We start from the raw sequence: 24472 nt of genomic DNA, 5'->3' as shown, positions 1-24472 counted from the left end.
AACATTCTGCTGGGTGCCTGGGAATACATCTCTGAAATGAACAGGAGAGGCAAGATTCCACTAGAATGTGAACTCCATGAAGATAAGGTTTGGAGCCAGGGTTAGCCAGGCTGTCAGGGAGCCTGGTACCAAAAGAGATGCCCAGACCTCGGGAGAAGCTGCTGCTGGGATGAACTGGGAGCCTAAATTCATGGAAGCTTTCTGGAAGCTTGGTGCCCCAGGAGCTGCATAGGGTCAAAGGAGCTTGCCAGGATTCTGGGGCCATAGGAGCTGCCTGGAGCTGTGGAAGCCAACAGAAGCCAGGGTAGATCAGCAGGCTAGGTTCATGGGGGCCCACCGGGGAGCCTGAAGCCAAGGAAGCTGCCTCGAGCTTTGAGATCTACCTGGGGCCTCTGGAGCCAGCAACACTGGAGTGAGCTGGGGGCTGGGTTTGCAAGAGTCCATAAGGAGCTCCCTAGTCCTCAGGAGGTTGCCTGGTGCTGAGGTGGGCCAACTCTGAGATCTGTGGTGAAGTCAGGTGCTCACTTCACTCTACTTTCCCCATGGTCCATGCTGGGCTGCCCAGGACTGGGGGAAGTGAAGGAGGCTGAGTGTGAATCTTTACTGAGTCTTCTCTTATTTCTGTGCTTCACCCAGTTGCTGTATCCCTCACCTAGAATCCTTGGCTCTTGCAAAGGTATTTTTGTAAATGATGTTTTTGGGTGGGGGATGAGTGCTTGAAATTCTTATGCCGCCATTTTGCTGACATCACCCTGCAACCAACACTGACATTTTAAATTCTTACCTATATCATTAGATTTTTTATCATATATAATGATTATAGTCATTTTATAAAGGAGGAAGTTGAAGCCTGATCTGCTTTGTCACTATAGTTTAGTTTGCATTTTCTAGATTTATATGAATAGAATCACATAGTGTGTACACTTCTAAGTCTTCTTTCACTCAGACTAATAATTTTGAAATCAATGCTGTTGGTTTATCCAGTTACAGTGAATGAGCATTTGGATTGTTTCTAGGTTTTAGCTACTACAAATAAACCTACTATGGATGCTGAAGTATAAGTCTTGAAGAGATATATGTTTTCTTTTCTCATGGGCATATAGAAATGGAAAGGCTGGATCATGGAGTAGGTGTATAACTTTTTAATATGTCTGCAGATACTCACATCTTCTAAACATTTTCTAATTTCTTTATTTGGGTCTGCGATAAATTGGAGAGTTACTTCTTGTATACACTGCAAAAGCCTGGATCAAACTTCATTTTTTTAAACACATGGACATCAATTTGTCCACCACCCTTTGTTGATAAGACTATTCTTTCTCCATTGAGTTGCCTCCCCACCACTGTCAAAAATCAGCTCTCCATATATGACTGACCCTTGAACAACAGAAGTTTAAATTGTGTGAGTCCACTTATACATGGATTTTTTGATAAATACATTTACAGTACTGCACAGTACAGGACTATACAGAAATGATTTTAACAAAATTTTCTTTTCTCTAGCTTGCTTTATTGTAAGAACACAGTATATAATACACATAAATGCAAAATATGTGTTAATCTACTAATTATGTTATCAGTAAGGCTTCTGGTCAACAATAGGCTATTAGTAGTTAAGTTTTGGAGGAACCAAAAGCTATACACAGATGTTCAACTGTGCAGGGTGTCAGTTCCCCTGACCCCTTTGTGTTGTTCTAGGGTCAACTCTATATGTATGTCTATTTCTAGAGTGGTGATTTTGTCTGTCATTTCTTCTGTGCATAAGGACAGTTTTACTCCTTCTTTTCTAATTAGATGCCTTTTGTCTTATCTGATTGACTGGCCAGATCTCGTACAATGCTTGGTGATGAGAGTGGACATCTTTGCCTTTTTTTTCTGATCTTAGAGGGAGAAAAAATCAAGTCTTTCACCATTACAGTGTTAGCTATACATTTTTTATAGCTTCTCTTTATCAAGTTGAGAAACTTCCCTTCTCTTTTTTATTTGCTGAGAGTTTTACTAGGATTGGATATTAGATTTTGTCAAATGCTTGTTCTTTTTATCTATTGAGGTAAACATATGATTTTCTTTAGTTTGCTAATATAGTAGAACACAGTTTGATTTTAAGTGTTAGCTGAACCCTGCATCCATAGGGCAAATCCCAGTTGGTTAGGGTATATTATCCTTTTACTATATTGCTGGGTTAATTTATTAAATTTTTATTTGGAATATTTTCATCCATGCTCATGACAGCTATAGATTTGTAGGGGTTTTTTGTTTGTTTGTTTTCCTCTTGCAGTGTCTCTGGTTTTAGGAGGAGGATAATACTAGTGTCAAAGAATAAATTGAAGAGTATTTCCTCCTACATAATTTTCTAGAAGAGATTGTGTAAACTCAGTATGAGTTCTTTAAATGTTTGGTATAATTCTTCCCTGAAATCATCTAGGCCTGGAAATTTCCCTTTGGGAAGCTTTAAAATTGTGAATTTAATTTCTTTAATGAAGATAGGATGATACATATACTCTGTCTCATCTTGGAGGCATCAGTAGTTAATGCTTGTTCTCCATCTCTCTGGCCAGACCTATTTCTTGACTACTTTCAACACTTCCTTCACTTTTTTTTAGATTTGTGTGTGTGTGTGTGTGTATGTTTTCTCATCTATAAAATGGGCCTACTTTACTTTGTTGTTATCAATCTTAAATGATAAATCTCTCTGACATATCATTACTTTTTTTTCTTGGAAGGTTATATTGTATATGCTGTCAGATAATGCCCTCTTTTATTTTATCAATCAAACCTATAGGGAGGAGATCAAAATATCAAAAAATAAGTAAGAACAAAGCTGATTCCTATTTTTGTTAAAATTTAATTTTATAGGCAAATATTTTGGAAATTTTGCACCACATTATCATTTATCTGGGCCGAGTCTAGCTGGGATGAATTATAAATACTAGAAAATATCACACAAGAATCATTCATGTGGTTGCTTACATAAGTTTTTTATTCTAAAAGATGATTACTTTTGTTTAAAGAGCCATGAGACAAAGGTAGCTGTCAATCTTTGAATTTATTTTTTATTCAAGTAAAAACTCATCTAGTAGGAATGACAGTGATGTTACAGTGTCTCTCTCTCTTGCTCTTTTTTTTTTTGGTTTGTTGTTTCAGGAAACATGTACTTCTCCCTTTTAATCCAAAGTTCTAGGGACCGAAGGTCTATGGTTCTACAACTTTCAAAATTGTCAATTTGATTCAATTTGTTAAGTTTAAAGTACCAAATTTCTATCGAAGTCCAAAGTTGTCCTCATAGACTTTGCTGCTTGTGTCAATTGCTGTATGGAAGAGATTTCTATAGATCCAGGAGAAAAAGATGAATTATGGAGTGGAACCATATTTGTAACTAACATGCCTACAATTTCCCCTGTGGTATGTGTCAATAAGATGATGCAGCTCTCTTCACTTAGTCCTGTGCAATGCACACTGGGCATCTCAGTAAATTTTGTTTTCACATAGGCAAGTAGCCTTGCACTTTTCCTTAAGCAATTCATGTCCACAGCCAGCTGTTTTCTTCAAGGAATCACAGTTACTAAGGAGATCCTCAAACTCGCAACTGTTGGCTGTGACAAAAACAAATTAATTTCTCATTATCATTTTCCTCAGCAGCAGCAAAACAATCGTACATTCAAAAGTGCATGAGGCTGGTAGGACTGGACAAAACAAGTCAACATCACTTATGCAATGATGGGCTTTCCTTTTCTTGAGGGACATATCAGGTGCCTTAGTTGAGCTCACTGATTAAACTATCACTTTTTTATTTTGAACTTGGCAATATGTTTCCAAAATAAATTGGCCTATTTTTCTCCCTTAGCCAAGAAAGTTAAATAAATATAAATAAATCTCTCTACACCTGCAGAGTCTAATATGGGAACAACTAGTCACATGTAGATATTTAAATTTAAATTATTCTAAATTAGATAAAGTAAAAAATTTAGTTCCTTAATCTTACTGGCCACATTTCAAATATTCAAAGGTCACATGTGACTAGTGGTTACTTGTAAGACACATGCTGATAGAGAACATTTCCTTCATTTCATACTGTGGAATAGCACTGCTTTAGACTCCAATGCTTGTTTTCTGGAGAAAGGAATTTCTATGGGAAGATAAAGATGCAAAACAATGATAATATGCCCCCTTTCCTTCTGGTATTTCTTCTTGGATCCTCCCCAGGGGCCACAAACTCAACAAATATCAAACTAAACTCATCATACTACTCACATGGCTGACAATTCTTGGGTATGGTCTCCCTGTACCCCCTCCCACAATCTCAGAGAAATGGCTCTCCAAGATTTCCTAGGCCAAGAACTGGATCAGTTTGAATTCCTTCTTCCCTGCTTCTGACCAGCAATCAATCAGCACAGGTAACAAACACTGGTTATTCTATTTCTTGTTTTCCAACCCTGTCCAATTCTCTTCATTTATTTTGTCAGTAATGCAGTAGAAAGATTTTTTTTTTTTTTAAACCCATGGTTTTCAATGGTTTTCTAGCTGGCTTCCATCCAATTGTTTTTCCATACTTTTTTTTTTTTTTAATTCTATTATGTTATGTTAGTCACCATACAATACATCATTGGTTTTTGATGTGGTAATCCACGATCCGTTGTTTTCGTATAACACCCAGTGCTCCGTGCAGTACATGCCCTCCTTAATACCCATCACTGGGCTAACCCATCCTCCCTCCCCGCTCCCCTCTAAAACCCTGTTTGTTTCTCAGAGTCCATAGTCTCTCATGGTTCACCTCTCCCTCCAATTCCCCCTCCCCATATGTTTTTCCATACTATTGCTAGAAAGCTCTTTATAAAACACGGTTCCAACGCTGTCACTCTTTTGTTTAAAATCTTTCAATTGAGTGCTTATTGATAATAGGATAAATTACAAGCTTCTTACCAAATAGCATTCAGCAGAGCTATAAATATGTAACTTTTTTTCTTCTTTAGCTGATTTATAGCTTTAATGTAATCAATATTCTGAATTGTAGGTATATAATTCAGTCAGTAAGAATGCTAACTAAAGATGAATGCATTTGAAAGGTAAAAATCTCAATGAATGAGATTCATTCAACTCTATTATTCATAACAATTTTAATACAAGTATCCCAACTATAAAAATATAAGAGTTATTTTTACTTCTATTCATTACATTAGAAATTATATATATGACATTTATTTTTCTCTCCTTTTGCAACAATATTTTTGTGGGTTCTGTGAGCCAACACTATATACAGATTTGATTTTGTCATTAAAAATGTGCAGTAAAATACTATCAAATTATAGGGAAAGTAATTATTTATTAAGTTAAACACTATTCCAATTATACTATAGAAAAAAAGAAGTAGTCAGCATAATGAACTCATTAGCACAAAAGTAGTATAATAATAATTAAAAATAATACTAAAATAATACTAAAATAATAAAAATAATAATTTAAAAATACATTGATGGAAGATCTTTCATTATCTTACATATGGTAATATTCTTTTCATTACAAATAATATGTAGGATACTAAAGTGTGTAAAATGTTTACATAAACACACACTATATTGAGTAACATCTTTGTCTTCTGCATAAAGATATTGTTTGAATTGGTTACTTTAGGAGATTTCTTAACCCATAAAAAGAAAATAAAATATCAACTTTTTATTATAATAGCAAGGTGATCACTCCAAACTTACTGCATAATCCATTGTCACAGTTACCAGGGCAACTAGCACAAGGTGTTCCTTGTTGGTAAGGGGTATTCTTTTTACTCACATTATTGCCACTGAAATTTAAAATACATAATGTCAAATATTTTTCACTTTACAGTTTAGTTTATATTCCCCAAGGCCAGTATAAATTAACAAATATACATAACTACAAATGTTTTCAGTTATGTTAAAAAACTGAAAAATTACAATTCCTAGTGAGTAATTCAGGTAACATTCAAATTAAGAAAATACTTCACATATTGACCCATCTCCTTGACTATAATTCTTCAGACTGAGCAACTGAATCAGATTAAATGGAGTCTGAAGTTTTCAGAGTATATTTCAATGTGGCCACACTCTCTTCATCTCCTAGTAGACTTCATCAAATTGGTACGGCCGTACAGCCCAGTGTGCTGGCTGGAGGTAGAGTATGTTCCCTAGAGAGACAAAAGAGCTCCTGGGAGGCAGAAGGTTGCAGTTTGGAAAAGGATATTTGATGTTACAATATCATTTTATATTTGAAAGATAATAAAATACCAAGTTTCTCTAATATAATCTAGAAACAGTAAATTCTAGTATATATATATATATATATAGCTTTAATATATACATACATATATGTGTGTGTGTGTGTATATATATATATATATAGTATTTTACCTTCTAGATGGAGGTAGTGATACTTAAGTAGTTAGTGTGTGTGTTTCTGGGACAGGCAGAAAAAAGAAATCTGTGAGTTTCTAGAGGTATTGGAGAGATTTTTAAACTTACCAAAAAGGGAATGTTCGTTCAAAAATTTTGACAAGCATGAATATCCAGAGTGTAATCACATTATAGTAACTAACTTATAACTTGCTGATGATCATTACTTATTGGCCATTTAATTTATTTGAATTACAAGGAAATCCAAATCTCAGTAGTATCAAGTGGGCCAAGAACACAAGGCCATGTATCTGAATCTCACCTCTTCACAGAATATAACTGACCATGTGTGAGCCCCTGGAAAAATGTGAAATAGACACAAACATGTTCTGGAAGTTCTCTTACCCCTGCTTGCCCTCATTATTCACTCCAACTCTCACTTCAGATGCCTTGCTCCTGATCCTCCTCTCTTATAGCCAGCCAGTGAGTTTGGATGCATTCTCCTAGGACCTTTCAATTCTTTCTACTAAACCCTAAGAAGTGCTTGCAGGAAAATGACATTGGAGGTCATACTTCTCACCCTGGAGATCCATATGCTCAGGTTACCTACAATCTCAAAATAAATCCTATAGGAGCCTTGGTTCTAGGGGTCCCCCAGTCTCCAGTGGCAAGAAACTTCAAACATTAAAAGAAAGTAAGGTTAACAGGTAAGTTGAGATTAGATCTTCAATATATCCACAGAATTTATTGTAGGTAAATTCAAACATAATCCTTGATGAAAGAACATTTTCCTGCTACTGGTCAAGACCTTAAAGGATGGTTCATTATGGAGATTTTGTGAAAACTTCTGAAAAGCAAAGACTGAAGATGTGGTTCTTTTCTGGACTCTGAAGTACATTAAAGATCTCTTGAAAAAACGTTGAGATGCAAAAGAATGAATCATCTGTGATGGTAATAATGTAGGTGGTGTTTTAGATAAGCAGGGCAAGGAACCTGTTAGCAGGAAGAGCTGAAATCACAATCTGCCATCCCCTACTTTCCACTCCATTACCTTCCCTTGCTTAACCATCAAGCTGCCACCCTCCTGAAGTGTGAAGTTGATGAGAACTGATGATATCAAATCTAGAGAAATGCACACTGCCCAGGCTCATGGGATAGCTGTGAGCCCAAGGGAAAGGTGACTGAGAGAAAAGATGTCACTCTGTAACTGAGGGAAGAGAGTTTCAGATTTTATACTTGGATTTGAGAACCTGATCTCTTCCCTGATAAGTTGAACGTATCTCAACTTAAAAGGCATTTCTAAAGACTTATACCTTCTGGATGGACCTAGAGGGCATTATGCTAAGTGAAATAAGTTAGATAGAGAAAGTTAGATAAAGATACAATATGATTTCACTTATACAGCGATTCTAAAAAAATAAACAAAAATAAAAAAATAAAAAGCAGAAACAGACCATAAGTACAAGAACAAAATGATGTTTGCCAGAGGGGTGGCAATGGGGGGTGGGCAAAATAGTTGAAGGGGAGTGGGAGGTACAGGTTTCCAGTTATGGAATAAATAAGTCATGGGGATAAAAAGTACAGCATAGGGACTAGAGTCAATAGTATTGTAATAGTTATAATAGCATGGGACGCCTGGGTGGCTCATGCAGTTTAGTGTCTGCATTTGGCTCAGGTCATCATCCCAGGGTCCTGGGATTGAGTCCCACCTCAGGCTCCCTGCTCAGTGGGGAGCCTGCTTCTCCCTCTGCCTGCCGTTCCTCCTGCTTGTGCTTTTTGACAAATAAATAAATAAAGATCTTAAAAAAATAAAAAAATAGTTATAATAGCATTGTATGGTGACTGCTGATAGCTACACATGTGGTGAGCATAGCACAAGGTATAGACCTGTCACTATGTCATGCACATAAAACTAAGGTGACATTGTGTATGAACTACGTATCAATTTTAAAAAAATGAAAAAAAGGATTTATTCCTTCGCTTTACTGAAATATGACTTATATTCTAGTTTGTTTACTATACAAGAATTTTAAAATATTAATTTGTACATAGGATTATTGCATGAAACTCTAAAGTATATACTTACGCAGGACAATATTGGCAAACGTAGTAGTATTTTAGATTTTCTTGATTGGGGCAATAGGCAATTCCACATCCAACGTGGTAAGAAGAGTACCAAACGACCTACATTTCCAAAAAGGAATATATGAGAGTACATTAAAGAAGAGGGAAAATATTGAAAAAAATAGTAATAGCAAATGTAAAACTGAAAAAATGTTACTATTATAGTTTGGAGCCAAGTACCTTTTGAAAACATTTAGTTCAATTATTGAAGAAAATCACAAATTTTAAAATATTAAATCTTAAAGTACCTTCACTATTTTATCCATTTCTAAGTTTGAAAAAGTACAGAGTATGCTTCCTTACCAAGAGTTTTTCAAGTGATGGGAAAAAATGACAGCTCTAGATGAAGTACCACCCAATGCGAGGACTATTACATCTATTCAGGCTCTTACCCAAATTGAACATTGGACTTGGTCATAATTTAGAGATGCTTTCATATTAGAGCATTTGTGGTAGAAGTATTTTCATTTGTTTGTCTTACCTGGGTGTAATGTCCAACAACTGCATCAGAACTCTTAGGTCCTACACCATAGACAAAATTATGGCGCTCCTCATACCAGCTTTGGATTGCATCTGACCATGGGGCAGGGTAGCTTGACATATAGAGATTCTCACCACATTTGGTACCTAAAGAGAAATGGATCACCCTTGAGGAAGCAATAAAACATGCAATGGCAAAAGAAATCAAGTATATAAACACAAGGATGTTGCCCTTCAAACACAATGCCTATTCTGTTAATACATAATAAAAGGGCTTCTGTCCTTCTCAGCTCTAAAGATGAATAGAAGACAGATCTGTCTAGGGGGACCTGAGTAGCTTAGTGGGTTAAGTGGCTGACCCTTGATTTCAGCTCAGGTCATGATCTCGGGGTCCTGAGATCAAACTCTGCATCAGGGTTCCCACTCAGCCGGGAGTCTGCTTGAAGATTCTCTCTCTCCCCCCTCCCCCCCCCCGACCTCTCTCTCTACCTCGGCCCTTCCTCTTGCTCACACACTCTCTGTCTAAAATAAATAAATCTAAAAAAAAATAAAGATCTGCCTAGGATGCTGAGGCTGACATCAGCATGCAAAACTTTGAATAGGTTAAGAAGACATTATTATTCAAAAATCCTCTGGAGTTTCAGAGATGCATTCTTTTTCAAGCTAAATTCTTCACATTGTAATGACTCCTATGCTCTCAGCTTTGTACTGTAAATTTGCAAAAGGCAGTGACCAACTTTTATTCTTTTTCTCTTCCTCTTGTCCACCCTCACCAGAGATTTTTTACATATTGGACCTTGTCTAAATGTTTATGATTATGATTTTGTGTGAACTTGGAAAAAGAGTTCTACAGGCAGTCTATAAGAGCCCCAGTTAACAGGAAACTGACATCAGGAGGGATGGCAGATTTCAAAGCTTTTGGCTTCTCTCTTAATCACTGAATCAGAATATCATAAGGCCAAATCTTCCTCCTTTAGAATTAGGCAAGAAGAGCCTTGCCGAAGGTGACATCAACAAGACGGTGGAGTAGGGAGCCTTGGACTCTCTTTCCCTTAACAAACACACTGATCCAGCAACAATTTCCAAAAAAAATTGCCTTGGTGGGAAATCCAAAACTAATTGAGACTCCTAGACCCTGGGAGAATATGAACCCCAACTCACTGAAGTCTGTAGTGAAACTGGGACACCCTCTTGCTAGAATGCTTACCCTCAGCACAGTGCCTGCCATATGATCAGGAAAAGGTCCCCTAGCCCCCAACTTCTCCCAGGGGAAGGAAGGAGTTGGTTCTTGTGTCCAGCATCCCAACCTTCCCTATGGAAACTCCCCAGATGGCTGGCTTCTGTCTTGGTAGTCTTGGAGCTCTGACAGTCAGGCACAGGCTAGCCATCTGTAGGAGAATGGAGATGGTGGCTTGAGCTGGTAGATACCATATTTCCTCCCCTTGGCTCAGCACAGAGCAAGCAAATGAAAAATCTTAGTTCTCAGCTTCCTCCTGGGGAAGCAAAGAATTGATCAGTGTATCCAATGCTCCAATTTCTCCAGGGGTCCCTAAAGAACTGACTTCTGTCTTGCTTGTCTTGAAGCTCTGATGGGTTTGACACAGTTACAGTGTTACTTCCTGGGGGAGAACAGAGATGGTGGTTTGGATTGGTAGATGCCATGGCTCATCTCCCCAGCTCAGCACAGAGCAAGCAAGCAAATACCATAGCTGCCTGTTTCTCCCTGTAGTGGGAAAAAGTTGGCCTGGGCATCCAGTGCCACAGATTTTCCAGATGCTGCCCAGAGGATTGACTTCTGACTTGCCTCTCTGAAAATGTTAACAGATCTAGCATAACTAAGATGTGGAGCTCATGAGGCTAGAGATTTGGATTCATAGTTGCCATAGCTTCCCTTCCTAGTTTAGCACAGAGTGAGCAGATAAAAAACCTGAGCTTCTAGCCTCTTCCTGAGTAGGGAAAGAGTTGGATGGAATGCCCAAAGATCTATCTCTTTCAGGAGGCTGCCTGAGGAACTGACTAGAGATCTTTTCTGATCATGATTTGATTGGACATTCTCCAAAGATGCACAAATGGCCAACAGGTATGTGAAAAGGTGCTCAATATTGCTAATCACAGGGAAATACAAATCAAAACTACAGTGAGATATCACCTTATACCTGTCAGGATGTCTATTATGGGGAAAATAAAAAGGACAACAAGCGATGATAAGGATGTGGAGAAACTGGAATCCTGGATACTTTTGTTGGTCCTAAAAAATGGGGTAACTGCTGTGGAAAAAAGCATAGAGGTTCCTCAAAAAATTAAAGGTAGAACTACCAAATGATCCAGTAATATCACTTCTGAGTATTTATCCAAAAGAATTGAAATCAGGATTTTGAAGAGATATTAGCATTCTTTATATTCATTGCAGCACTATTCACAGTAGTCAATATATGAAAACCTAAAATCCATGGACAGAAGAATGGATGAACAAAATGACACACATATATATACAATGAATGTCATTCATCCTTAAAAAAGAAGGAAATTCTGCAGCAGTTGGTTGGGACACTATGGATGAATCTTGAAAACATGATATTAAGTGAAATAATCCAGTCACGGAAAGATAACTACTCATGATTCCATTATATGAAGTACCTAAAATAGCCAAATTCATAGAATCAAAGAATAGAACAGTGATAGATAAGGATGGGGGGAAGGAGAAATGGGAATTACCAATCAATGGGCATAAAATTTCAGGTAAGCAAGATGAATAAGTTCTAGATGAATAAATTCTGCTATACAATGTTGTACCTAGTCAGTAATATCATACAGTACAGTTAATTATTTGTTAAAGGTGTAAGTCTCATGGAGTGTTTTTACCACAATAAAAGAAGTAACTTGTTGCCCAGGAACTTTTCTCTATCTTTTCAAGCTCTCAATTATGAGTTACATTTGGGTAGCTTGAAATATAATGTCTACCTGCTGCTTAAAGAGAGTATAAAATATTCTTGGGTATCTCTTTTAATATGGAAAAAAGAAACTAAGAATCTAATAGTAGACTTGCATCTTTAAGACCATTTGTTTTAATCTTTACTGAATGCAGTCATTCTCTTCATAATTTCATTAATAGAACAGCATCAACAATATAAGTAATAATGTGATGAAATTAAAGGTAAAAATTCATTGCTTTCAAATTGAGCTTGCCTATATGTATATTATGGTTGATAACATAAATAAATATTTGATGTAAAGATTTATGCATAAAACATTTTTTCTTTCATAGTATAATACTTGATAAGGATTCAAAAATTAAAAAATGAACCAACATACCCAAAGTATTTATCATGATTTTATAAATTTAAGTATTTTTAGAGCAAAAGTCACAAAATTCAGGAAAAAATCACCATAATTTAGTATCTTATGAATACAAAAGAAGAGATATGAAAACTTCAAACAGCTACACAATATCACAAAAAAGAGCAGAGGATTAGAAATAATTAAGCCTGGTTAACTTTCCAGTATATGACACACTTCAGATTGTGTCTTGGGGAAGTCATTCCTCCCCAGTCCTCATCTTCTCATCTTTAAATCTGGAGAAATAATGATACATGACCTGTTGACTCATGAGCTGGTTGAAAGACAAAATGAAGTATTGCTTCAGACGTCATTTGCATAATGTAAACAATCAACAAGCACAAAATGGTACCTATAATTCTCTCTCCTTCTACAGATACTTTAATTTTAAAAAGAACACTATAGGGGCGCCTGGATGGCTCAGTCGGTTAAGCAACCAACTCTTGATTTCAGCTCAGGTCATGATCTCAGGGTCGTGAAATCAAGCCCCGTGTAAGGTGTAAGGCTCCACACTGGACATGGAGCCTGCTTGGGATTCTCTCTCTCTCCCTCTGCCCCTCCCCCCGCCCCTTCCCCCCACCCCCCGCCGCTCACACACTCTCTCTCTCTAAAAAATAAAAATAAATAAATAATAAATAAATAGAGCAGTATAAGCAACATTTATTCTCGAAGTCTTCTTATAACACCCCAGAATGTTCCATTCTATTTGATTTTTCCAATATTATTTTATTTGTTCATTTATTCAAAAAATACTCATTTACGTACTGGTTTTTCGGTCCTCTGGCACGCTGTGTTCTAAAGTGCACTTGTTTGCCCACTTTTGGGCATTTGCTGCTGCTTCTCGGTTCCATTCCTAAATGTCACAAGAAAAAAATACACTTAAAGATTCAACTCCAACAAAGCATATGGTTTATAATCTGATTGGTAGGTTGATTTGCACTACTTTAAACTTCTATATAGTATCTGATCGTTAGTGATATGAAAAGACCTTTTTGTTAGGGGTATATATGTGTGTGTGTGTGTTTATCTGCTCCAGTGCCAATATCCACATGAAGAGAAGTTCATAAATGATGTGTCTAATGATAGAAATATCTAATATAATATCTGACAATTTATGATAGTACAGGAATCACATGTAGGATTTTTAGTAATGGGGCTACTCTAAATACTCAAGGTGTGAAGTCTTTGTATTATATTTCCTTAGTAATAAGCAGGCCTAGATTATTCCCAATTCCACTTGCAGCCCATTGCATTCAAATGGAAGATAGTCTAGTGTTTATGAACTATGCTATGGAAAGTGGGCTCGTATTTACCCACAGGACTCTTCGGCTCCTGAGTCTGAGCCTCACGTTGTCATAGAGATTATTTAAAAAGAATAAAATACATGAAAGAAAAGGACCTCCTTTATTTTAGGCTAGGGCAGATAGTGAACAAAAATGCAAAGGCTTCACACTTGGTATCTGAAGATCTGCCTTCTAATTTTGCCTTCCCGACTTAATAGCCCTGTAACCTTGACAGATTATTTAACCATTAAAAATGAAAATTAATTTCTGCATGCCCATAACACAGCTCAAATAAAATAGCAGAATAGAAGCAAAACTTTGTAAGCACAAAGTTCTTAAGAGATGCCAGTTACCAGCTCCCTGCTCTTATCACTGCTGATTCACACCATTAGCTTTTATCGCTGCCTCTTACCATCTTTAGCATGTTGCTGGCAGGTGGAGAGACTGATTTCCTTAGTTCATTGTGTTTATTTACAATCTCTTTTTGGACTTGCGTTTGAGTAGCTAGCAAAGCAGTAAAGGATGGATCCTAAAGGGAGATAAAATTAGGGTTATCTTCTTAACATTTGTTAAAATTGCATTTAAAAGTGAATAAGCGAATTCAAGGGAACAAAGATCATTTTAAGAGCATGCAGTTCAAATCAATATTAGTTGTTAAGCATTGCCAATGAACCTGAGCCAAAGCTATGACAGATAGGAAAGAAGTAATTTGAAGCTTTGAGAAGGATGAAATTCACGGCATGACAAATTAAAATCTCTGAGGCCACAGATGCCAATTTCTAGTTTCAAGGTAATTCTTAATGTGCTTTTTCTCCTTTCATGGCCCTTCCCAATCCCCTGTTATTTCTCTGGTCCATCTCCTGGTCTTCATTTATAAAATTATTTAAGAAATATATTTTGCTCTTTTGCACTGCTACATGTTTGTTAATCAGATTCTCTACTTTCTGCCCCATATGGTTTCCTGCACCTTCTCTGTGATTCTTCTAGACATATGAGTGATAATATTTTATAACCCCAAAGACACACAACAGGAACATTAAAACATATTCATTCATATTTGATCAGGCTGCAGCAAGTAGGATGAGGGTGGGGCTCAAGATTCACCCTTGACTTTAAGGGAAATTTAACCTGATACAGTCTGTATTTAGAGAAATAATGTATTCATAATATATTTAGAGAAAGAATGTTCAGGAGTTCAAAGTTCATTCAATATGCTAGTAAAATTATTCCTATTATGGTAGATATTATGATCTATTATATTACAATCTGTATTTCTGAATGCCAAATGAGTTTTCAGCCAGTATCAGAATTCTCTAGTCTGATAGGTTCTAGTCCTAGTAGTCTCTGGTCCTGGGATGTCTTCCTGTATGCCCAGAGTTAGAGATGGAGAAACAGCAATGACCAGAGCTCCTCACATTCAGAGATTTTCTGATCAAGAGATAGACACCATATATGGGAACCAACCCCCAATTATTGAAGAGGATGATTGATCTTGGTCTTGGGATTATTTAAAGCAAAGTAGTTTATTCAAATTAGAAGATTTGAATTCAAGAGTTGGGCTCTCACATACCAAGTTTTTGCACATGAATAAGAAAGCAAAACAAACACTAAGACTTTTAGAGGTAGATTTTTTTAATGTAAAAAATAAGTAAAACTTTATCATATAGAAATGATGAAAATTAAACATGGCAATATATGAAGCTGTGCTAATTTAAGGTTATGTTATTGTTAATTTTCTTTAAGATCACACTGAAGCACATTAAATAAAATAAATGGGAAAAGATCTCATGGGGAGAGGACTATCATTAGCTTTTTTTTATCATTTTTTAAAATTTTATTTTATTATGTTATGTTAATCACCATACATTACATCATTAGTATTTGATGTAGTGTTCCATGGTTCATTGTTTGTGTATAACACCCAGTGCTCCATTCAATACGTGCCCTCTTTAATACCCATCAGCAGGCTAACCCATCCCCCTACCCCCCTCCCCTCTAGAACCCTCAGTTTGTATCATTAGCTTTTTAAATCACAGACCAGTGTGTCCATAAAAAAATAATTCAAGCATGACACGTAATTTTAACTTTTTGGTGGTCACATTAAAAAAGTAAAAGAATCCAGTGATATTAATTTATTTTATAATTTTTTAAATGTTATTTCATCATGATAAGTATACTCGTTAATCCCCATCACCTACTTCCCCCATCCCCTCATCTACTCCCCTCTGGTAACCATCTATTTGTTCTGTATAATTAATAGTCTGTTTTTTGGTTTCTCTCTCTCTCTCTCTTTTTTTCCTTTTCTCATTTGTTTTGTTTCTTAAATTGCCCTTATAAGTGAGATCATATGCTATTTGTCTTTCTCTGACTGACTTATTTTGCTTAGCATTATATTCTCTAGCTCTATCCATGTTGTTGCAAATGACAAGATTTCACTCTTTTTTATGGTTGAATAATATTTCATTATATATATATACACACATTATATACATTATATATATACATTATTCTACCTATCTATCATTTATCTATCATCTATCATCTATCTATCATCTATCTATCTATCTATCTATCATCTATCATCTATCTATATCACATCTTCTTTATCCATTCATCTATCAGGGGACATGTGGGCTGCTTCCATAGTTTGGTTATTGTAAATAATGCTGCAATAAACATAGGGGTGCATATATCTTTTCTAATTAGTGTTTTCATATACTTTGTGTAAATACCTGGTAGTGAAATTACTGGATCATATGGTAATTCTATTTTTAATTTTTTGGGGAAACCTCCATACTGTTTTCCATAGTGGCTGCTCCAGTTTGCATTTCCACCAACAGTGCACAATGGTTTCTTTTTCTCTACATCCTTGCCAATAAGTTGTTTTTTGTGTTGTTGATTTTAGCCATTTTGACAGGTGTAAGGTGGCATCTCATTACAGTTTTGATTTGTATTTCCCTGATGATGAGTGCCACTGAGCATCTTTTCATGGGTCCATTGGCCATCTGTAGGTCTTCTTTGGAGAACGTCTGTTCATGTCTTCTGTCCATTTCTAATTGGATTATTTTTGTGTTTCTGTTGAGTTGTTTCAGTCCTTTACATATTTTGGATATTTGCCCTTTATCAGATATGTCATATGCAAATATCTTTGCCCATTCAGGACGTTGCCTTTTAGTGTTGATTGTTTCTTTGGCTGTGTGGAAGCTTTTTATTCTGTTGTAGTCACAATAGTTTATTTTTGCTCTTATTTCCCTTTCCTCAACAGACAGATCTAGAAAAATGTTCCTACAGCTGATGTCAGAGACATTACCTCCTGTGCTCTCTCCTAGGATTCTTATGGTTTCAGGTCTCACATTTAGGTCTTTAATCCATTTTGAGTTTACTTTTGTGTATGGTACAAGAAAGTGGTCCAGTTTCATTCTTTTACATGTGGCTGCAATGTGTTTTCCTAACACCATTTGTCGAAGAGACTGTCCTTTTCCCATTGCATATTCATTCCTCCTCTGCTGAAGATTAATTACCATATAATTGTGGATTTATTTCTGGGTTTTCTGTTCTATTCTACTGATCTATGTGTCTGTTTTTATGCCAGTACCATACTGCTTTCATTACTATAGCTTTGCAATGTAACTTGTTATGTAATGAATTGTGATACCTCCAGTTTTGCTTCTCTTTTCTTTTTCATTTTTTTTTTCAAGACTGCTTTGGTTATTTGAGGTCTTTGGTGGTTCCAAACAAATTTTAGGATTCTTTGTTCTAGTTCTGTGAAAAATGCTGTTGGTATTTTGATAGGGATTGCATGAAATCTGTAGATTGCTTTGGGTAGTATAGACATTTGTTCTTTCAACCCATGAGAATGTCTTTCCATTTCTTGGCATCATCATGAACTTCTTTTATTCTGTTTTATGGTTTTTAGAGTACTGGCCTTTCACCTCTTTGGTTAAGTTTATTCCTAGATATTTTCCTGTTTTGGGTGCAATTATAAATGGAATTCTTTTCTTATTTTCACTTCCTGCTGCTTCATTATTAACATATAGGAATGCAACAGATTTCTGTGCATTGATTTTGCACCCTATGACTACTGAATTTATGTATTAGTTTTCATAGTGTTTTGGTAGAGTCTTTAGGGTTTTCTATACAGAGTATCATGTCATGTGCAAGTAGGGAGAGTTTTACTTCTTACCAATTTGTATGTCTTTTATTTCTTTATGTGTTCTAACTGCTGTGGCTAGGACTTCTAGGACTCTGTTGAGTAAGTGTGGTGAGAGTGGACATCCTTGTCTTGTTCCTGACCTAAGGGGGTAAACTCTCACTTTTTCACCATTGAGTATGATGTTGGCTGTGAGTTTTTCACATAAGGCCTTTATTATGTTGAGGTATGTTCCCTCTAGACCTACTTTGCAGAGGCTTTTTATGATGAATGGATATTGTACTTTGTCAAATGCTTTTTCTGTATCTATTGAAATGATTGTATGGTTTTTATCCTTTCTCTTATTCATGTGACATATTGCATTGATTGTTTCACAAATATTGATCCACTGTTGCATTCTGGGAATAAATCCTACTTGATCATGATGTTTGATTTTTAAAATGTATTGACATTATTTTAAGTAATAAATTTTACTTTTAATGGGTTGACTAATAATCTACAAAAATAATATGTCTACATCCTAATCCCCAATTTCTGCCAATGTGACCTTCTCTGGATATAGTTAAGGATTTCAATATTAAATCATCCTAGATTATCCAAGTAGGACCTAAATCCAATGACAAGTATCCTTATAAAAGACACAGAGAGGAGAAGGTGATGTGCAAAGGGAGGCAGAGAATAGGTGATGTAGCCACAAGCCTACTTATCACAGTGATTTGTCAAAGCCACCGTAAGCTAAAAGACATGGAACACATTCCCTCCTAGATCCTCCAGAGGGAGTGTGGCCTTGTTGACACCTAGATTTTAGGCTTCTGGCCACCAGAACTGTGATAGAATAAATTTCTGTTGTTCCAAGTCACCCAACTTGCATTCATTTCTTACAACAGCCTTGAGAACCTAATACATTATTTAATTATTTATCCAAAATATCATTTCATCATGTATTGAATATCTAAGTTATTAATGACATATTTTCTTCTTCTTCTTCTTCTTTTTTTTTTTTTTTTGTACTAAATCTTTGAAATCTAGTGTGTGTTTTACACTTACAGTATATTTTGTCCTGGATAAGCCGCATTGTATAAGTGTTCAATAGCCACATGTGACTAGTGGCTACTGGAGAGCTCAGCCTTAGACTGCCATCTAGATAATTGTGTTAAGTGATCTCTTTGCTTAAGTTTATTCCTAGATATTTTCCTTTGTGATGTACTTTGTGATGTACCAGACACTCTTCCCCTTCTACTCTCAAAGGACCTAACCATCCCACAAAGTTGCCTGGATAGCTTTAGAAAGGTTTTCCAATTTAACTTTACCTTTCCTTCTGTGGGTATAGATGGAAGCAGCACAGCAGCCAGAAACACCACTAGTGGGCATAATGCCATTTCTGGGAAATAAGTCAAAGAGAACAAAGGTCTGCATTAAAACATGTAGTACACGGACCTCAGACTATAAGGAAAAGCCAATGTAGTGATCTTGGTTAGTTTAAAGGCACTGTAATTCCCACATTCATAAAAAATGTGGCAAGAGGAGATTGTTATTTGGTGTCAGTGGAATCATAGTGGAACCAATTTTGTCACTGATAGGGACAATAAAAAATAAAATGAAACACTTGACTGATGCTCTTAAAGTATACATCTAAAGGCTAGGGACATGTCATCATATTTCTAATCAGCTCTATTGCTTCTAAGTTCATTAAAAATGTGGAAAAAATAGATTTCTTCAGAGTTAATTATGGTACTGCATTGATTATTCATCCCAATTTTGGGGAAAAGGTTATTTTCAGTATACACTATCTCTTGTTTTGCTCTGCTCTATAAATAGTAGAACTGTTTGTTCTTTTATTTACACATGGTTCTAATCAAGATTCCAAGGTTATGTTTACACAGAAATAAATGTACAGGGGAGCTTGGATGGCTCAGTCGGTTAAGCGTCCAACTCTTGATTTCAGCTCGGGTCATGGTCTCAGGGTCATGAGATTGAGCCCCACGTGGGGCTCTGTGCTCAGCGTGGAACCTGCTTGTCTCTCTACCTCCCCCTCTGCCATTCTGCCCCACGGGTGCATGTTCATATGCATTCTCTCTCTCTCTCTCTAAAATAAACAAATAAATCTAAATATATATATATATACATAATCATAGATGTTCATAGTAAAAATCATCAATAATATATACAATTTGTCATTCTTTTACATTTCTTCTAGTAAAGATAGTTCTAGAATAATTGTTTCAAAGTCATAAACCTGAGAATTAATTATATTATCTATTTTAAGATGAAATCTAAAGAATTAATTTAAGTTTCAACTTGATAAAGTGAGTAAAGAGTAAAATTAACTTGATTCTCTTAATAAAAATGTATCCATAACGTATATGTATATATATATAAACAAACACTTTATTAGTGGTTATTTCCCTGGCAGAGGGATTAAAAGTTATTTTGATTTTATTACTTATACTTGTCTATATCTCAAATTTCCCAGTATAAAAAAATAAAATACAAGTAATATATTGAAAATCAAGCCTGTTCAAATTTGCTGAATCTATGATTTGGTACAAAAGTTGTTTAATATTCTCACTAACTTCTAAAAGACATGGTGTTGTCCTTTCTCAACGTGTCAAAAAAATTCTTGGTCATTTAGATGAAGCAACAAGCCCACTAAGTTTAAAAAAAACACTCATCTTCTGGCCATTAGTCATATAAATTACTCACTCTGTAAACTAAAGGGATGTTGCATTGATTTGTTTTCTTTGTGTGATATTGGTACTCTGAAATTCTTGAAAAGAAAGAATATTCGAAACAATTTATCTGTGGTACTTCTTAGGCCTTATTGATTTGTAAATAGTAGACGATAATTGTTCCATGGATTCCCTTTATCCTCAATAATGTGCTCATAAAAGGGAGAAGATTGAACATTTATTGACCATGTAATGCAAAATTTGCTGTCTAATTTCATCATCATACTTTGGTGGGTATGACTATATTTTACAGCTGAAGAAATTGAGCGTTAGAACAGTTAATTTACCTATGCCAATGGTAAGTTCTTAAGTAACTTCAGAAATTAGCCTCCCACCAAGTATAACATCAAAGTCAAAGCACACTGAAAAGAACATAGTTTCATCTGAGAAAAGCAATCATTTTGGAGTACACTGGAGGCATTCCTATCCTCATTTTAACAATCCCTGTATTAATACATAATCATAGATGTTCATAGTAAAAATCATCAATAATATATACAATTTGTCATTCTTTTACATTTCTTCTAGTAAAGATAGTTCTAGAATAATTGTTTCAAAGTCATAAACCTGAGAATTAATTATATTATCTATTTTAAGATGAAATCTAAAGAATTAATTTAAGTTTCAACTTGATAAAGTGAGTAAAGAGTAAAATTAATTTGATTCTCTTAATAAAAATGTATCCATAACGTTTGGAAAATCATGGATAAATGTATTGAATATACAATTTTACCATTGGCAAAACAAAAATGATTGACAAAGTGTTCACATTAAAATAAATGAGTTATCACTTACTGTTGGTTCTCAGAGCAGGAGGAAGTATTTGCTTTATCTGTAGAAAGAAGGAAGGTAGAGAAGAGGTTAGAGCACAATATATATCTATTCTGTTTTAGCAAATTCTGCTTGTATAAGTAGATCTAAGTCAATAAATTTCTGAAACAGAATTTTCCACACCAGTATCTTCAAATTTCATTGCTAGTAGTCTGACATGTCTTTTGACATTATTTGGTTTCCATATAACGTTTTTTTAAAAGTTTTTAAAAAGACAAACTTCATTGAGATCTAATTTACATACCATACAATTCACTCATTTAAAGTGCACAATTCAATAGTTTTTGCATATTACATTAATTGTTACAAACTGCCTTTTTTGTGAAAGTAGATCATGTTTATTCAATCACTGCATTAAAACACAAGCAAAAGAACAATCAATAATTTTAGAACATACTATGAAAAGAATTTGAAATTGTGATGTCAAAGTGGCAATAGATTTCATCAGTTACCTTCAGTCATTCTTCACATTTATTTTTACATTTAACTTAGTCTCAATTCTACCATTTACTTTTTTCACAACACTAGCAGGTTCTTTTTTATCCTTTAGAAAAGCATTTCCAAAGACTGGTACATATACCACGTTTTTCTTTTTTTAACTTTTTATCTAAATTAAATTTAATTAAATATACTGTATTATAGTTTCAGAGGTAGAATTTCGTGATTCATCAGTTGCATATAACACCCAGTGTTCATTCCATCACGTGCCCTCCTTAATGTCCATCACCCAGTTATGCCATCCCCTCACCCATCTCCCCTCCAGCAACCCTCAGTTTGTTTCCTATACTTAAGAGTCTCTTACGGTTTGCCTCCCTCTCTGTTTTTATCTTATTTTATTTTTCCTTCCCTTCCCCTATGTTCATCTGATTTTTTTTCCCTTAAATTCCACATAGGAATGAAATTATATGATATTTGTCTTTCTCTGACTGACTTATTTTGCTTAGCATAATATCCTCTACTTCCATCCATGTCGTTGCAAATGGCAAGATTTCATTCTTTTTGATGGCTGAGTAATATTCTCTCTCTCTCTCTCTCTCTCTCTCTCTATATATATATATATATACACACACACACATCACATCTTTATCCATTAATCTGTCGATCAACATCCATATTTTAGCTATTGAGGACATTGCTGCTATATATATTGGGGCACATGTGCCCCTTTGAATCATTATGTTTGTAGCCTTTGGATAAATACCTAATAGTGCAATTGCTGGGTCACAGGGTAGCTCTCTTTTTAACTTTTTGAGGAACCTCCATACTGTTTTCCAGAGTGGCTGCACCAGTTTGTATTTCCACCAACAGTGTGAAAGTGTTCCCCTTTCTCCCTATCCTTGCCAACATCTGCTGTTTCCTGAGTTGTTCATTCTAGCCATTCTGACCTGTGTGAGGTGGTATCTCTTTAACATGAGTTAATACAGCATGTTTTCCCTCCCTAACCAGCCCTCCCCCCTTCCCAAGCACATTAAAATCTGGGTATTGCTTTTTTGGCTTAGTATTTTTTTAATAACCACTGAAGACTGGTTAATCACTGTGAAGGAAACCAGGATCCTACCTTACAGCTGAATTCTTATGGCTCAGCTTTCTTTTACTTTCCACTTATCAACTTTCTATGACTTATTGCTTAAGAGCATAATCTTTGGAAACCATCAGTTCTGGGAAATCCTGAGTTTCAATTTTCTCTTCTGTAAAATGTGGATTATCATATCAAGAACTTTGCTTTGATATACATAAACATATACATATACATCAAGCCCCTAATACAATGCCTGACAAATAATAATAAATGGAAATTATTCATTTTTTTACTATAATCCTTTACAATGTGTGGTAGTTTACTGAGTTCATAAGATCTTTCCATGAATGCATGTTGTTTGATTTTAAATTGCTAATTTTAGAAGGGTTAAGACCTGTTTTTACTTCCGGGTATCATAGGAAAAAATATCAGCATAATCTAATCAGAGATTCAAATGTTCAAGGCCCACTTCTACTGGAAATCTTCTGGCTAACTTTTAAGAAAATGATTTAACATCTGGGCTGTTGTATCCTTACCAGCTCAGTGACAAACATACACATAAGCCTGATAATTCTGTATAGCTCAGTCATTCAATGGGATTGCATTAGATGACCCACAATTCCATAATTCAATAGACCAAGATGCCACATATTCCTCCCTACCCTCATTCACCCAACCTATAATCATCTTTGTTTCATCAGTGAAAGCAATGACAAAACCCACATTCATACATAGTTGGAAAGTCTGCTGCCATTTTTTTCCTTGCTACTTACTAATGGAAAAGTACTGTGCCCTTTCTTGCAGGTTTTTTAAGACTGAGATGACATAGTTCTAAGGTGTCTGTAGGAAGATCATGGTGTTGCGTTTCATAATCCTAGAACAAGGAAAAAGATAATATTTAAAATAAAGATGGGAAGAATAAATAGACAGTATCAATAATCTCTGTCACAAACTTAACTGTGTTTTAGTATTACCACAATATTTTCCTGTATTTATTGATCTCACACATTAAGACCATAATATCCTTCTGAGATCAGATTATGTTTTGATATCTTGATATTTCCTTCAAATAATAAAGAAGTGGGCTTTTTAAAGAAGTTCCCTTGACTTCCTTAGAATATCACAGCATATTTTCCAGACTCCCCAATCCCAAATCCTTATACCACTCTTTTTTTTTAATTTTTAAAGATTTTATTTATTTATTTATTTATTTGAGAAGGAGAGAAAATGGGGAGAGAGCACGATGAGGGTAGGGGAAAGAACAGAGGCAGAAGGACAAGCAGACTCCCAGCACTGAGCATGAAGCCCACACCGGCTCCATCCCACAACCTTGAGTTCATGACCTGAGCAAAACCAAGAATCCCCACTTAGGGGACTGAGCCCACCCAGGTGCCCCCCGTATATATACACTCTTTAGAAGATAATTTCTATAAGTAGTCACCCACATAGTAAGCATTTACTCCATGGATTTGGGGTCACACCTATATGTCTTCACGTCTTTTCCTGGAAGCCAGTAGATGACATATAGTCCAGAAGAGTCAACAGCTATAAGTCTAATTGGTTGCAATACACAGTTTCTAATAACTGTGCATTCAAAACACAAGAAAGTAACCAAAGTTCTTAATTTGACTTCATGAAGTCCTCATTTACAAATGACT

The 24472-nt window shown here is 35.6% G+C and overlaps 1 protein-coding gene across 1 annotated transcript; it reads right to left on the bottom strand.

Moving 5' to 3' along the window:
- Positions 1-3160: 3160 nt before the first annotated feature.
- On the bottom strand, positions 3161-23687 carry CRISP2 (cysteine rich secretory protein 2). The gene is made up of 9 exons (XM_036093566.2): positions 23588-23687; positions 21260-21296; positions 19046-19116; positions 13998-14114; positions 13068-13155; positions 8968-9113; positions 8449-8546; positions 5706-5794; positions 3161-3593 (listed from the first exon to the last, which is right to left on the bottom strand). The coding sequence occupies exons 3-9, from the start codon at positions 19112-19114 to the stop codon at positions 3466-3468; spliced, it is 735 nt and encodes a 244-aa protein (XP_035949459.2). The 5' UTR covers positions 19115-19116; positions 21260-21296; positions 23588-23687; the 3' UTR covers positions 3161-3465.
- Between the last annotated feature and the right edge of the window lie 785 nt (positions 23688-24472).

Source organism: Halichoerus grypus, chromosome 9 (genome assembly GCF_964656455.1).
Source record: "Halichoerus grypus chromosome 9, mHalGry1.hap1.1, whole genome shotgun sequence".
NCBI classification, from domain to species: Eukaryota; Metazoa; Chordata; class Mammalia; order Carnivora; family Phocidae; genus Halichoerus; species Halichoerus grypus.
Note: the sequence above shows the minus strand (reverse complement) of the source record. Positions and strands in the feature narration are given on the sequence as shown.

Coding starts and splice junctions, on each gene's coding strand:
- CRISP2 (XM_036093566.2), bottom strand. CDS start 19,114: ATGGCATTATGCCCACTAGTGGTGTTTCTGGCTGCTGTGCTGCTTCCA. Junction 13,156..13,997: donor CCAGCAACATGCTAAAGATG/GTAAGAGGCAGC, acceptor TGTGACATTTAG/GAATGGAACCGAGAAGCAGC. Junction 5,795..8,448: donor GTTTGCCAATATTGTCCTGC/GTAAGTATATAC, acceptor TTTAAATTTCAG/TGGCAATAATGTGAGTAAAA.